This window comes from Tachyglossus aculeatus, chromosome 4, assembly GCF_015852505.1.
Source record: "Tachyglossus aculeatus isolate mTacAcu1 chromosome 4, mTacAcu1.pri, whole genome shotgun sequence".
Lineage (NCBI taxonomy): Eukaryota > Metazoa > Chordata > Mammalia > Monotremata > Tachyglossidae > Tachyglossus > Tachyglossus aculeatus.
Window position 1 is genome coordinate 54,892,943 of NC_052069.1, and position 15,272 is coordinate 54,908,214.

General features: G+C 43.1%; 1 protein-coding gene across 2 annotated transcripts in view; it reads right to left on the reverse strand.

Annotated features, from left to right (window-relative positions):
- Positions 1-15,272, reverse strand: part of SASS6 (SAS-6 centriolar assembly protein) — a 62,671-nt gene that overhangs the window by 21,655 nt on the left and 25,744 nt on the right. For both annotated transcript variants that reach the window (XM_038744855.1, XM_038744854.1), the window contains exons 5-12: positions 12,880-13,051; positions 9,781-9,858; positions 9,432-9,551; positions 5,697-5,888; positions 3,296-3,490; positions 3,097-3,186; positions 2,822-3,001; positions 1,972-2,053 (exon numbers count right to left, since the gene is read on the reverse strand). In XM_038744855.1, the coding sequence (XP_038600783.1) occupies positions 1,972-2,053; positions 2,822-3,001; positions 3,097-3,186; positions 3,296-3,490; positions 5,697-5,888; positions 9,432-9,551; positions 9,781-9,858; positions 12,880-13,051 (1,109 nt within the window). The remainder of the gene's footprint in view (positions 1-1,971; positions 2,054-2,821; positions 3,002-3,096; positions 3,187-3,295; positions 3,491-5,696; positions 5,889-9,431; positions 9,552-9,780; positions 9,859-12,879; positions 13,052-15,272) is intronic.

Sequence of the window (15,272 nt, forward strand, 5' to 3'; positions counted from 1 at the left end):
TAAGGGCAGGATTATGTCTGCTTCCTGTAATGTACTCTCCAAATGTACACAGTTAAGCACTCAATAAACACCAATGATGATGTTGATTATTTAAGAAACCAATTCTTGTGATGAAAACCTGACATTCAAAATAGAAGCTACTGCATCCTACTGGTGAAGACTACATTATTTCTTTCCCTGTGAGAGAGGAAGGAATGAAAGACGAAGTGAAAAAAGGAAGGGAAGGAGATGGGGAAAGCTGAATCCAAATGACCCCCGGCAGGGAGGACAGGGCCTTGGGTGGGAGCAGGAATGGAAGCTGAAGTTGGGGCAGGAGGGAGGGAACAGAAGACAGGGAAGAGGAGGCGGAGGGCGTCAGGAAGAAGTGAGGGGCAGGCCTGACTGCTGGAGAAATTCAGGGTAGAACCAGCCTTGAGTGAGAGGGTCCAAGTGCAGAGGGAGCAGGAGCAAGCACAGGGACAAATACACACACATGGGAATGTCTAATACTGACAACATTAAGCTATAAAAATAACTGTGCAATTATCTGAGCAGAGCATATTAGAATAGGCAATCAATAGTACTTTGAGTGCCTGTATGCAGTATTTATTTGGCACCTGAATAGGTCTAATAGAATTAGTACACCCTTTCCCTCCAGACATTAAATTCCGGAAAGGAGAAAGTAATTGAGAAGCAGTGTGGCTCAGTGGAAACAGCACAGGCTTTGGAGTCAGAGGTCATGGGTTCAAATCCCAGCTCCGCCAACTGTCAGCTGTGTGACTTTGGGCAAGTCACTTCACTTCTCTGTGCCTCAGTTACCTCATCTGTAAAACGGGGATTAAGACTGTGAACCCCCGGGGGACAACCTCATCACCATGTAACCTCCCCAGCGCTTAGAATAGTGCTTTGCACATAGTAAGCACTTAATAAATGCCATTATTATCATTATTATTATTATTATAATTAATAGATTATCCAAGATATGCACATGAGTGCTATGGGGGTTCTGAGCACCTAAGTGGTACAAAAGTGGAAGGTAGCGAATATAAAGTGGGAGGATTGAAATGAATTGGAGAATGTTCTCATATGAGAGGTATATGATCTCAGAAAGGCTTAGAAGATGGGGAGAGCTGTGGACTGTTAGACAGGAAGGAGGAAGGAGTCCCAGGGAGGAGGGTGGACATGAGCAATGAGTATGAGCTGGAGTGAAGCAGAAGGAGAGAGAGAAAATGGGAGAGAGAGACGGAGAGAGAGACACAGAGAGAGACAGAGAGAGGGAGAGCTGACTTTGAGTGCTTAGAACCAATGGTCAGGAGTTTCTATTTTGATGCAGAGAGGAATGAACAACCGTTGAAGTTTTTGAGGAATGGGAAGAGTTGTGCAGAAGGAGGTCTTAGAAAACTAATCTGGGCAGCAGAGTGAAGTATGGACTGGAAAGGGGAAACAGGAGGCTGATGCAGTAGCGAAGCCAGGAAATGACTGTTACCTGAACCAGTGTGGGGATCATTTAGAATGAGAGGAACAAACACATTTGGAAAACATTGTGGAGGAAGAACCAATAGAAATAGGTGACAGATTGAATATGGGGGTTGAAAGAGATAAAAGAATTGAAGATTGAAGCTTGAAAGCTCTCCCCCTTTTAGACTGTGAGCCCACTGTTGGGTAGAGACTGTCTCTATATGTTGCCAACTTGTACTTCCCAAGTGCTTAGTCCAGTGCTCTGCACACAGTAAGCGCTCAATAAATACGATTGATGATGATGATGATGATGATGATGAAAGGCAGGGAGGATGGTGGTGGTGTTGACTGGGATGGGAAAATTAGGTGGAGGAGAGGACTTGGGAGGGAAGATGGGGAGAGGAATTGATGGTCATTTCGGAAGTGACTGTCAATACTGTAAGTTAATTGGTACTGTTAATAACTCAATAAATAAATGCAAATAAAACGCTCAATGAGAGACAGAGCTGGAGAATTCTTATTCTACAAGCTTACCATTTTCATTGGTTTTCAAAAGCTGTTTACTTTCTTCAAGTTTCTGGACCGAAGCCTCTAACTGCTCTCGCAGTTTGCACACCTGAAACAGTTCATTAACATCAAGAGGTATATATATACGGAAAAGCTGAATAAAATAAATCAAAATAAACTGCCTACTCAAACCCCTCCAAAGAAATCACAATTTATAGTACAATTTAAAAAGCTAACACTTTGAGTAAAACAATCAAATACTTGCATTTCTCCGTTTAAGTTATATTACTCATACAATTAAGGGGACTAATTTTAAATTTTAGGAGCAACTAGTGGAATTACTTGTTCTTCCACCAGACTACATGGATGTTTTCCTTCTTTAGTCCTGTCGGCTGTCCTTTCCTCTCTTTCTTCCTCCCTCTGTACACTGCACTCTGCTCCCAACAGCTCACAGCACACCTGAAGGGCAGAGCCAGGGGCATATGAGGGGTAGGGACTGTCTCTATATGTTGCCAACTTGTGCTTCCCAAGCACTTAGTACAGTGCTCTGCACACAGTAAGCGCTCAATAAATACGATTGATGATGATGATGAGGGGGCACGCGTGGCCTATTGTCCCCTGGCAGGCTTGGCTAGAGGAGCTGGCTCTAAGAAGAACGCCATCTCTGCCCCACCTCTTCATTTCCCTGGCTGAGTGTGCACGTGTGTGTGTGCACACACGTGTGTGTATGTGTATGTGTGTGTTTGGGGGGAGGGGGACGCGGGGGAGATAAATGGCTGCTCTGCTTTGCTTTCAGACTTAACTTGTGCTCCCTACCTCCTGCAGAATCAGACTGAATTAATTCCAGTGATTCCGTTTAACAAAACATTAAAACTACCTCTTGCTCTTTGTGGCGAAGAGACTGTCCAACATCTTGCAGCTCCTTCTGCTCTTTTTGTAATTTCTCCTCTTTTTCAGCGAGCAATTTTTCTTGCTGAATTGTAACTGAATTCTTTAGTTTCAATTTGCTCAATAGAGTTTTCAAATCCCCTTGTAATTTCTTGATAATTTCATTTGCCTAGAAAACAACATCGGATATATTACCCAAGTTGGTCCCACGGAACGACTGTAAACATTTTGTTTTCCCAAAACAAACCTGTTTTTGAAACGAACCTTAAGGAGTTCTGTGGATAACGACTTTATTGTGGCCTCAAGTTTTCCTAGTTGCACTTGCTTCTTCTCTGCACTTTCTTCCAACGTTACCTAATTTTTAAAAGGTTTTCAGTATTTCTTCTACAATTTAGTGAAATATACAAATACATTCATTTTGGATCAGAGAAAAATGGGATAAAAAACTATTAAAAATTAGAACCTTTTGCTCCTGCATTGTGTCGAATACTTCTTTCGTTCTCAATACTAGCTGGTCCTTATCCTTAATCTCCTGCTCCAAAACAGCTACTTTAGTCTGGAGTTGATTAATGAGTTTTTCTTTATCGTGGCATTCGGCATCAAGCGTAGCATTCTCTCGACGCAAAGAAAGGACTTCCTGTTTTGTTCTCTGACACTCCTAAATGGCATGGCAGAAATATCAGTACAAATGAAAAGTTTAATGACACAAAAATATTTAGAAAATGGATTCAAATGATGGGTTTATGCACTTTCTAATGCATTTATAATTCATAATCCACTAATGCATTTTACATTTTTTTACTATACATGAAGGAAAATCTGAATTCATATAATTCATATAACTATGTCTCCCATTTGAAATATTAAACATATAGTCCTTGTTCCCAGCCCCATAATCCCACATACCCATCAGCAATCTTCAGCATTTATGCACTTATACTCATCATGAGCACTCGTTAGCACATTCAATTATTTCTTTTGGTGACTATTTGAGAAGCAGCGTGACTCAGTGGAAAGAGCACGGGCTTTGGAGTCAGAGGTCATGGGTTCAAATTCCGGCTCCGCCAATTGTCAGCTGTGTGACTTTGGGCAAATCACTTAACTTCTCTGCGCCTCAGTTACCTCATCTGTAAAATGGGGATTAAAACTGTGAGCCCCCCGTGGGACAACCTGATCACCTTGTAACCTCCCCAGCGCTTAGAACAGTGCTTTGCACACAGTAAGCGCTTAACAAATGCCATCATCATTATTATTATTATTACTTTCATGTCTGTCTTCCCCATTAGAGATTAAGCTCCTTGTGGGCATTGTTTCACTTTGTCCCAGTGGATGCTCAATAAAGACAATTACTATTTCTAGTTAGGGTAAGGTTACAGTAAAGGTAACCAAAAATTCTCCCAGCAGTACTAAAGTAAACTATAAAAATCGTATATATCTGAGTACAAGCTCCTCTACGGCAAGGACCAAGTATTTTACTTTCACCGTGCTCTTCCGAATGCTTTAGTACCTAGCTCTGCACACACACAAGTGCTCAATTAACGCTTCTGAACTGAAATGGCCCCTTTTATCCATCAGGTGAAGCACTTTACAAGCGTGTTTGGTTAAGGAAGCAGATTTTCCACGTTTTCCATGTTTCCATGTTCCTAAACCAATCAGTGACAATCAGGATGCTGTGATCTAACATAATAAATCAGGTAAAATAAAATAGTGTCACTAGTCAAATTTCCGCAATTTAGCACCATTCCCACCCACATTAGCCAGCTACCATTTTCACGATTCCTGTTGAATCTATCTCCCACTCAAGACATTCTAGGCATTTTTTTGGTTGGAAACCTTCACCATTAACATCCTTAGCAGGCATTCCCCTCAATCAACCAACGGTACTTACTGAGTGCTTACTATGTACTGAGCACTGTACTAAGTGGTTGGGAGAGCATAACAGAATTAGCAGACATATTTCTTGCCCATAAGAAACTTGGGAGGGGGTTACTGAGTTAAGACAGTGTGGCCTAGTGGAAAGAACACAGACCTGGGGGTCAGAAGGACCTGGGTTTTAATGCCAGCTTTGCCAGCTTTCTGCTATCATCATCATCAATCATATTTATTGAGCGCTTACTATGTGCAGAGCACTGTACTAAGCGCTTGGGAAGTACAAATTGGCAACATATACAGACAGTCCCTACCCAACAGTAGGCTCACAGTCTAAAAGGGGGAGACAGAGAACAAAACCAAACATACTAACAAAATAAAATAAATAGAATAGATATGTACAAGTAAAATAAATAAATAAATAAACAGAGTAATAAATATGTACAAACATATATACATATATACAAACAAAAACATTAAATTTTAAACTGCTATGTGACCTTAGGCAAGTCACTTCACCTCTCAGGGCCCCAGTTACCTCATCTGTAAAACGGGGATTGAAACTGTGAGCCCCACGTGGGCCGTGGACTGTGTCCAACTGAAAAAATTGTATCTAGCCCAGAGCTTAGTACAATGACTGGTATATAGTAAGTGCTTAACAAATACCATAGCAAAAAAATCCCTACCTGCAAGGATCTTACAATCCATCTGGGAAGACAAGCACTAAAATAAGTTGCAGAAAGTCGGGGGAAGCAACTGAGTATAAACATATGTACATTACTGCTGTGGAGAGAGAAGGTGGACGAACTTGCTGTGGGAATGGAATGGTTCTGTTATGCTGTACTCTACTACAGGCTTAATACAGTGCTCTCCACACAGTAAGCGCTCAATAAATATGACTGATTTAGGACTTACAGACTGCACTTATGGTGACCTATAAAACTCAAACAAAAACATTAAATTTTAAACTGAAATATAATGAAATCATCTCATACATCTTCTAACCCAGAAAGCTTTGATTTAAGTTCTCTGACTGTGGAGTCGCCTTTGTATCTCCTTTCCGTCAGGTCTTTGTTGGCCACCTCTAACTCTGACAGTCTGCTCTGCAGCTGAAGAACATTTCTCTGGTGCAGGTTTTCCAGCTCTTTTTTCTGTTGTTCAAGCATCTGCTGATACTGCGCCTGGGCCTAAGTAAATGATCAAATAGCAAAAGATAAACTGATGCAAAAATCAAAACTTACCGTATATACTGGCCCACAGACATTGAAATGTCTCATTCTATTAGCAGGTCAAAATTTTGTGGGGAAAATAGAAGTACTGGAGTGGAGTGTTAGGCTCTGGACTTGGGGAGAGAAACAGGAAAGCCCTAAGAATGTGAGAACTTTCCATTTAGAGGAGAACAAAGAAGAACAGCCCCCCAAAGGAGGTGCCGAAGAAGATGTCAAAGAGGACATCAAAACCAGGAAAGTTAAATACGGATTAGCTTCAGCAGGAGGTGGGAAGGTGATCAATCATACTGAGGGCAGCACTAAGAATCAAGAACCGGAATAAAGAGCTTGGACGAATATAGCAAAATAACAGCAAGGAAGCATTAGTGATGTGGGCAGGAAAGGGAGAATAACAAGGGCAGATACCTGACCAGTAGATAGAGAAAGTAGAAGAGGTTTTAGAAAAAGAGCTAAGTTAGACAGGTCATCAACAATACTACAACCCAGCACATTCATTCAACCGCTCACTCTCAATGACTCTTTCCCTTCTGCCTTCAAACACTTCTATGTCTCCCTTATCCTAAAAAAAACAAACAAAAAAAACCCTCTCAGGACCCCACTGCACCATCCAGCTTTACCCCATCTCCCTCCTCCCATTTTATTCCAAATTCCTAGAACGGAGTGTCTAGAATGGACACTCCCAATGCCGCCGCCTCTTCTTCTTCTCTTACTCTCTTACTCTTCTCTTACTCTTCACTCAACTGAAGTGGCTTTCTCCAGGATCACCAATGATCTCACAGACTTTACTTAATCGTAAATCTCCACAACACTCCCTATGCCTTTGCCACTGTGGACCACTTCCTTCTGTGGAAACATTTTCTTAACCTTGATTTTACTGAACCATTTTTCCCTTGATTTTTCTTCTTACTGCCTTGGCTGCTCCTTTTCAGTCTTTTTCTCTGGTTCTTCCTCCAAGTCTCACCATCTAACTAGGATATCCCTCAAATCTCCAACCTGAATCCCTTTACACTCACTTCCATGGCTTCAATTCCCACCTCCGTGCAGATAACAGCAAATCTATCTTGCTAACCCAGACTTCTCACCTTCTAGACCATTTCACATTTCCTCCTGTCTTCAGAACACCTCTCTACACAGATGACAGCAGAACAGCACACCAAAAATGTAATTTGGCCAAGAGCCAGCCAAGACGGGGGCTGGCCAGGTACCACAGCCCTCCCTGGCCCCAGCCCCCAGTTTGGTCACCCCACTGTCCGGCTCTGTCACCTGTCTGCTGTGTGACCTTGGGTAAGACACTTAACTTCTCTGTGCCTCAGTTCCTTCATCTGTAAATGGGGATTGAGACTGTGAGCCCCATGTGGGACAGGGACTGTGTCCAACTTGATTACCTTTATCCCAGCACTTAGAAAAGTGCTTGGCACATAGTAAGTGCTAAGTAAATACCATAATTATAATAATTATTATTATCTATGTCTAAAACAAACTTCTCATTCTCCTACCAATCCTGTCCTTCAATCAGTCGGTCAATCAATGGTATTTACTGAATGCTTACTTTGTGCAGTCAATTCCCAGCTGGACACTGTATCACTTACCTCACTTGTCTCTGCTTGCCCAGATCTTTTTTCTAAAATATCATTCTGCACACACCTCCTCACTCCTCAAAAACCTCCAATGGTTACCCATTCTTCTCCACATCAAGCAGAAACTCGGGATTATCATCTTCCTCCTACTCATCAACTCTCTTCTCCCACTACCCTCAGCTCGCACTTTCCATTCCTCTCAAGCTAACCTACTACCGTGCTTCATGATCATCTCTCCCGTCACCAAACTCTTACACCAACCCCTCCCTGGAATTCTCTTTCCCTTCAAATCTGCCAGACCACAGCTCTTCACATCTTTGAAAGCCCTCTTGAAAGCACGGCTCCTCCAGGAGGCCTTCCCCAATTAGTTTATAATACTCTCCCCAGGTTACAGCCCCAAATTGCCACTTCAGCACTTCTGCACCACCTAAAATCTGCTGCCCGGATTATCTTTCTACGGAAACGCTCTGGGCATGTTACCTCCCTCCTCAAAAATCTCCAGTGGTTGCCTATCAACCTTCACATGAAGCAAAAACCCCTGTCAAGCTACGAATCAAGCAAAGACTCCTCACTCTCGGCTTCAAGGCTCTCCATCACCTCGCACCCTTCTACCTCACCTCCCTTCTCTCCTTCTCCTGCCCAGCCCACACCCACTGCTCCTCTGCCACTAACCTCCTCACTGGGCCACGTTCTCGCCTGTCCCGCCATCGACCCCTGGCCCACATCCTTCCCCTGGCCTGGAATACCCTCCCTCCACACATCCGCCAAACTAGCTCTCTTCCCCCCTTCAAAGCCCTACTGAGAACTCACCTCCTCCAGGGGGGCCTTCCCAGACTGAGCCCCCCTTTTCCTCTACTCCTCCTCCCCTCCCCATCGCCTCTACTCCCTTCCTCTGCTCTACCCCTTTCCCCGCCCCACAGCACTTGTGCATATTTGTACATATTTTTCTATTTATTATTGATGTGTATATATCTATAATTCTGTTTATCTATTTTGATGCTATTGATGCCTCTCTACTTGTTTTGTTGTCTGTCTCCCCCTTTTAGACTGTGAGCCTGTTGTTGGGTAGCAATTGTCTCTATCTGTTGCCAAATTGTACTTTCCAAGTGCTTAGTACAGTGCTCTGCACACATAAGCACTCAAAATGATTGAATGAACTGAATGAATAAACTCTTGGGTCCTTATCTGAGTACCCACAGCACTTAAGTACAAATTTTACATATCTGATTCAGCGAAGCACCAACCCATGTTATATTCACATCCACTATTCCATCTTCCTCCTCTCTGTAACTTCTTTTAGTGTCTATCTCCTGGTTAGATTATAAGATCCTTGAGGGCAGGGATCATTCCTACTATTCTGAACTAGGGCTTACAACAGTGATCTGCACACAGTAGGTGTTTTGGGAGAGTCCTTTGTAGTTCAAGGGAAAAAGATAATGAGGCTTTTGTTGCAGAAAGAGGGAAAAGGCAGCTGAGAGAAGAATCCAGGAGTACTGAGTCTAGTCTACCTCTACTTTTATCTATTATATGTATTATCACCAGAATAAGCCAAAGGAACAATAACAGGAGAAAAGAAAGAACAGACTATTATTCACAACAGGGGAAAAAAAAAGGAGATGAAGTGAAATGACAAAAAAGTGAAAATATTTATAAATTGAAAAATCCCCTCACTTTAAAAAAAAATGGAAAACAGGACCAGGAATATGCATAAATTTCTAGCAAAAATAGCTTATTAATGCCATTTCTTCCACTATATCTCATGGTTCAACATGACTGCTGACAGCAATTACTTTTGTAATAGGTCACAAGTATAATTCCGAACACTAAGACCTGAGGCCAAACAAGCCTGAATTTCCCTTAGCTTCTCTTAATTTAATCAAAATGAATGCAATAAAATAACATGAATTCCTCTTTATTTTCATACCTGGAGAGCTTTTTCCCTCTCACTTGTCAATTCCAGAGAATGCTTGTTTGTCAGTGATGAGGTGTGTGTTGTCAATTCATTTTGCAATTTATCTAGTTCACGGCTCTTTTCTGACAATGCCTGTGTAGTTATTAACAAGAGTTATTAGAAGAGCATCCTGAAATATATGATTTCTGCTAATTAAACAATAGATGCTGTAGCTATATAGTCCTTTGAAGACTGAGAAACTATGAAAATGTAGTCAGTTACAAAATCCATTCAGAACTATATTTTAAAGTTTTGGGATATGCCTTTTGCCAGGTGACTCTTTAAAGAAAAAAAAAGAAAAAAACATGGAACCTTGGACTACCTGCTGGGTATAGTTTAACTGTCTGGACAGGTCCTCTTCAGTTTTCTTAAGTGTTTGTTCCAATAATAATTTTTCTTCCTATAAAAATAAAGATGGCATCCAGTTTACAATTTTATTCAGTCCAACAGGCCAGCTCTGGCAATCTACTAATACTAGCAACTCAGATTTTCTACAGGGATATTGATATGTCCAAGACTAAACTCCTTATCTTCCCTCCCAAACCCTGTCCTCTCCCTGACTTTCCCATCACTGTTGACGGCACTACCAACCTTCCCATCTCACAAGCCCGGAACCTTGGTGTTATCCTCGACTCTGCTCTCTCAACAAGCGCTTAGTACAGTGCAAGTGCTTAGCACAGTGCTCTGCACACAGTAAGCATTCAATAAATATGATTGAATGAATGAATTCAGCCCTCACATCCAATCCGTCACCAAAACCTGCCGGTCTAACCTCCGCAACATCGCCAAGATCCGCCCTTTCCTCTCCATCCAAACTGCTACCCTGCTGGTTCAATCTCTCATCCTATCCCGACTGGATTACTGCATCGGCCTCCTCTCTGATCTCCCATCCTCCTGTCTCTCCCCACTTCAATCTATACTTCACGCCGCTGCCCAGATCATCTTTGTGCAGAAACGCTCTGGGCATGTTACTTCCCTCCTCAAATATCTCCAGTGGCTACCAATCAACCTACGCATCAGGCAAAAAATTCCTCACTCTCGGCTTCAAGGCTGTCCATCACCTTGCCCCCTCCAACCTCACCTCCCTTCTTTCCTTCTCCAGCCCAGCCCGCACCCTCCGCTCCTCTGCCGCTAACCTCCTCACTGTGCCTCGTTCTCGCCTGTCCCGCCGTCAACCGCTGGCCCATGTCCTCCCCCTGGCCCGGAATGCCCTCCCTCTGCCCATCCGCCAAGCTAGCTCTCTTCCTCTCTTCAAAACCCTACTGAGAGGTCACCCACTGCTCCAGACTGAGCCCCCTCCTTCTTCTCCCTCTCCCAATCCCCCCCGCCTTACCACCTTCCCCTCCCCACAGCACTTGTATATATGTATGCACATACTTATTACTCTATTTATTTTACTTGTACATATTTATTCTATTTATATCATTTTGTTAATATGTTTTGTTTTGTTGTCTGTCTCCCCCTTCTACACTGTGAGCCCGCTGTTGGGTAGGGACCGTCTCTATATGTTGCCAACTTGTACTTCCCAAGCGCTTAGTACAGTGCTCTGCACACAGTAAGCACTCAATAAATACGATTGAATGAATGAGTGCATGAATGAATGATTTGGGTTACTTCAGCCATTCCACATCTGTACAATCTGGAGAAAGACCACGCCCTACTATTTGCTGATTTCCCTGTGCATCCACATGCCCACCCTGACAATACATCCAATCACTCCAGGCAAACCAATTCCCTCCCCACCTCATCTTCCAGTTATCTTCTCTGACCTCCCTTCTCCAGTAACCTCCTGCCCTCCTTCCTGCAAACTGAACTCACCCACCCACTCTGAAATCCTCCCTCTTGTACCAGCGTTTTTTTTTTCCTTTTTCTTTTTCTAAACTGCCCACAACGATAGCTGCTATTCACACTTAGAGTCCGAGAAATAGCAAGGGCCAGGGTCCTTCCCTTTCCCAGGGTATTTCCCTTGCTAAGGGAAATAGCAAGAGTCAGAGGACCTGGGTTCAAATCCCAGCTTTGCCACTTGCCTGCTGGGTGACCCTGGGCAAGTCACTAAAGTTCTCTGTGCTTCAGTTCCTTCATCTGCAAAACGAGTAGTCAATACTTGTTCTCCCTCCTACTTTGACTGTGAGCCCCATGTGGGACTTATTTATCGTGTATCTTTCCCAGTGCCATCACTTAGAACAGTGCTTGGCACATAGTAAGTGCTTAACAAATACTATTATTATTATTATTATTATTATTATTATTATTATTATTATTAGAATGGGGATAGAGATGGGCTGGGGTAAAATGGTCCCAAGCCCCCGCTACCGCCATCCCCCCCGGCCTCCCTGTCTCAATCCCCACGGCTTTTGGCGAGGGCTGGAAGCTGGCAGTTGCACTTGCAGCAGTCACGGTGGTGAGTTTAAAAAAAGAAAAAAGAACATACTGGAGCGTGGAGAGTGGGGTATAAATGCGTGAGGGAAAAGATGAAGACGGCTTTACAGTGCACTCTGTACTTATCTGAAAGTTCTCGGCTGTCACAGCAAGGCTGGGTCTGGAACAGATCCCAATTAACTACACATACATCTATAGGCAAATGTACTCCATGAGAAAGATATTCATACTACACCCACATTTTAAATAAACTTTTCCCATTGCCATGGGGTGGCTATATAACAATTTTTAAGGACTATGCCCAAGGATTGTGTTAATTTCTGGGGGAGAAACAGGAAAATGATATTAGACCTGTCCCACTCAGGGTTCAATCTAAAAGGGAGGGAAAACATGAATTTAAGCCCTATTTTTATAGATGAGGAAACTGAGGCACAGAGATAAGGTGGCTTACCCAAGGCCACACAGCTGACACCCTACAAGGCCCTGAGAGCTCACCTCTTCCAGGAGGCCTTCCCAGACTGAGCCCCCTCCTTCCTCTCCCTCTCCTCCCCCTCTCCATCCCCTCCACCTTACCTCCTTCCCCTCCCCACAGCACCTGTATATACGTATATATGTTTGTATGTATTTATTACTCTATTTATTTATCTGTACATATTTATTCCATTTATTTTATTTTGTTAATATGTTTTGTTTTGTTCTCTGTCTCCCCCTTCTAGACTGTGAGCCCACTGTTGGGTAGGGACCGTCTCTATATGTTGCCAACTTGTACTTCCCAAGCGCTTAGTACAGTGCTCTGCACACAGTAAGCGCTCAATAAATAAATATGATTGATTGAATGATAAGTAACCTGGAATTAGACTTGACTAATTGAGTCGCTTGACTCCCCACCCTGTGCTCCATCCTAGTGGTTACGCTCCTCAAAATAGCAACTGAAATAAATTTAAATTAAAAGGACCTAACAGCCCTCAAAATACTATTCCTCAGGCATTTTGTAATAAGCATTTTCCACCTGGCCAAAAAAAAATATTAATAAGAATCTTACCTTCATACACCTCAAAGAACCCGCTAAAAATTTCTTTACTTCCACATCATTTCCCGGTAGGAGTTTTAGTGAGAGGTGAGTTAGATACTTAAACTGGTTGGTCTGAACCACATTTAGAGATGCTGGGGAGCGTTCCAATATAGTTGCTGGAGAAACTAATTGCAGCAAAAACCTTTAAAAGAAATGTAAAATTGTAATACACTTAAACGAGAGATTTAGTAGAGTAATGAGGCTGGCATCCTTCCTGTTTCACAAGCCCGTTACCTTTGGTGTTATCCTTGACTCCTCTCTCTCATTCAATCCATCACTAAATCCTATCGATTCCATCTCCACGACACTGTTAAAATCCATCCTTTCCTCTCCATCCAAACTGCTACCACATTAATCCAATCACTTATCCTACCTCGCCTCGATTACATCATCATCATCATCATCATCAATCGTATTTATTGAGCGCTTACTATGTGCAGAGCACTGTACTAAGCGCTTGGGAAGTACAAATTGGCAACATATAGAGACAGTCCCTACCCAACAGTGGGCTCACAGTCTAAAAGGGGGAGACAGAGAACAAAACCAAACATACTAACAAAATAAAATAAATAGAATAGATATGTACAAATACAATAAATAAGTTTATTACATCATTTATTACATCTGATTACATCAGACACCTTGTTGACCGCTCAGTGTCCTGTCTGTCTCCCACTCCAGTCCATATGTCACTCTGCTGCCTGGATCATTTTTCTACAAAGACGTTCAGGCCATGTTTCCCAACTCCTCAAGAAACTCCAATGGTTTTCCTTTCACCTCCGCATCAAACAAAAACTCCTCACCACTGGGTTTCAAGTACTCAATCACCTTGCCGGTTCCTACCACACCTCACTACTCTCCAACTACAACTCAGCCCACATACTTCAGTCCTCTAATGCTAACCTTCTCACTGTGCCTCCATCTCATCTATCTCACCGCTGATCCTTTGCCCTCTCTCCTCAAATCCTAAAACAATTACTCTCTCCCCCTTCACATCTCCCCTAAGAGGTCTTCCCTTACTTAGCCCTCCTTTCCTCTTCTCCCTCTTCCTTCTGCGTCACCCTGACTTGCTCCCTTCAATCAGCACCCCCTCCCAACCCCACAGCACTTATGCCCATATCTGTAATTTATTTATTTATATTGTCTGTCTCCCTCTCTAGACTGTAATCTCATTGTGCAGGGAATGTGTCTGTTTACTGTTTTATTGTACTCTCCCAAGCACTTACTACAGTGCTCTGCACACAGTAGGCACTCAATAAATACGACAATGAAGGAATGAAGTGGGACGGTACTATGGACACTAACTGCCTTTGGAGAGCTGGACTAGGGACATTTTGGGATGTTGGGGCAATTTTAACTGTGGTGAAGTTAGCTGCTTTGCAGTTGATTGACTGGCCTCATATCTGCTCCAGCCTCCAGGTAAAAAAAAAAAAGCCCCTCAACTTGTAGAACTCTACAACTTGTAAAACTACAACTTGGAGAATTTCTGAAAGTCAAATTGGAGGCAAACTGGGGTGGGTGAGTAGGCTACTTTTATGTCCCTGTATACTTGTGAGCCAAGGAGGAAAAGCTTAGGGGTGAAGAAAGCATGGAGGAGGAGGGAAATGGAGGTCGGTCTATTTTTACCCTATTGCTATCTGGAATTAAATATAATATTTGCTAGTGATCAGATAATCTTGAATTTGTTTGATTTCAGAATGTGAAGAAATATAAGCAAAGTCTTCTATATAAGCGAACTGGTGTCTCCTTGACCTCCTCCAATCAGGCTCCTCTCCCCTTCACTCCACAGAAATCGCCCTCTCAAAGGTCACAAATGATCTTCTTGACAAATCCAACGGCCTCTATTCCATCCTAATCCTCCTCAACCTCTCAGCTGCCTTCGACACTACTGACCACCCCCTTTCTCCTCGAAACATTATCCAAGCTTGGCTTTGATTACACTATCCTTTCCTGGTTCTCCTCCTATCTCTCTGGCTGATCATTTCTCAGTCTCTTTCACGGGCTCCTCCTCTGCCTCCCTTCCCTTGCCGTGGGAGTCCCTCAAGATTCAGTTCTGGGTCCTTGAATTCTCCACCAACACCCACTCCCTTGGAGACTCATTCGCTCTGTGCAGATGACTCCCAAATCTACATCTCCAGCTCTGATCTCCCTCCCTCTCTGCAGTCTCCCATTTCCTCCTGCCTTCAGGACATCTTTACTTGAATGTCCTACCTACACCTCAAACACATCCCAAATAGAACTGCTTATCTTCCCACCCAAATCCAGTCCTCCCTTGATTTTCCTGTCACTATGGACGGCATCACCATCCTTCCTATCTCACATGCCTGTAACCTTAGCATTATTCTCGACTCATCATCATCAAT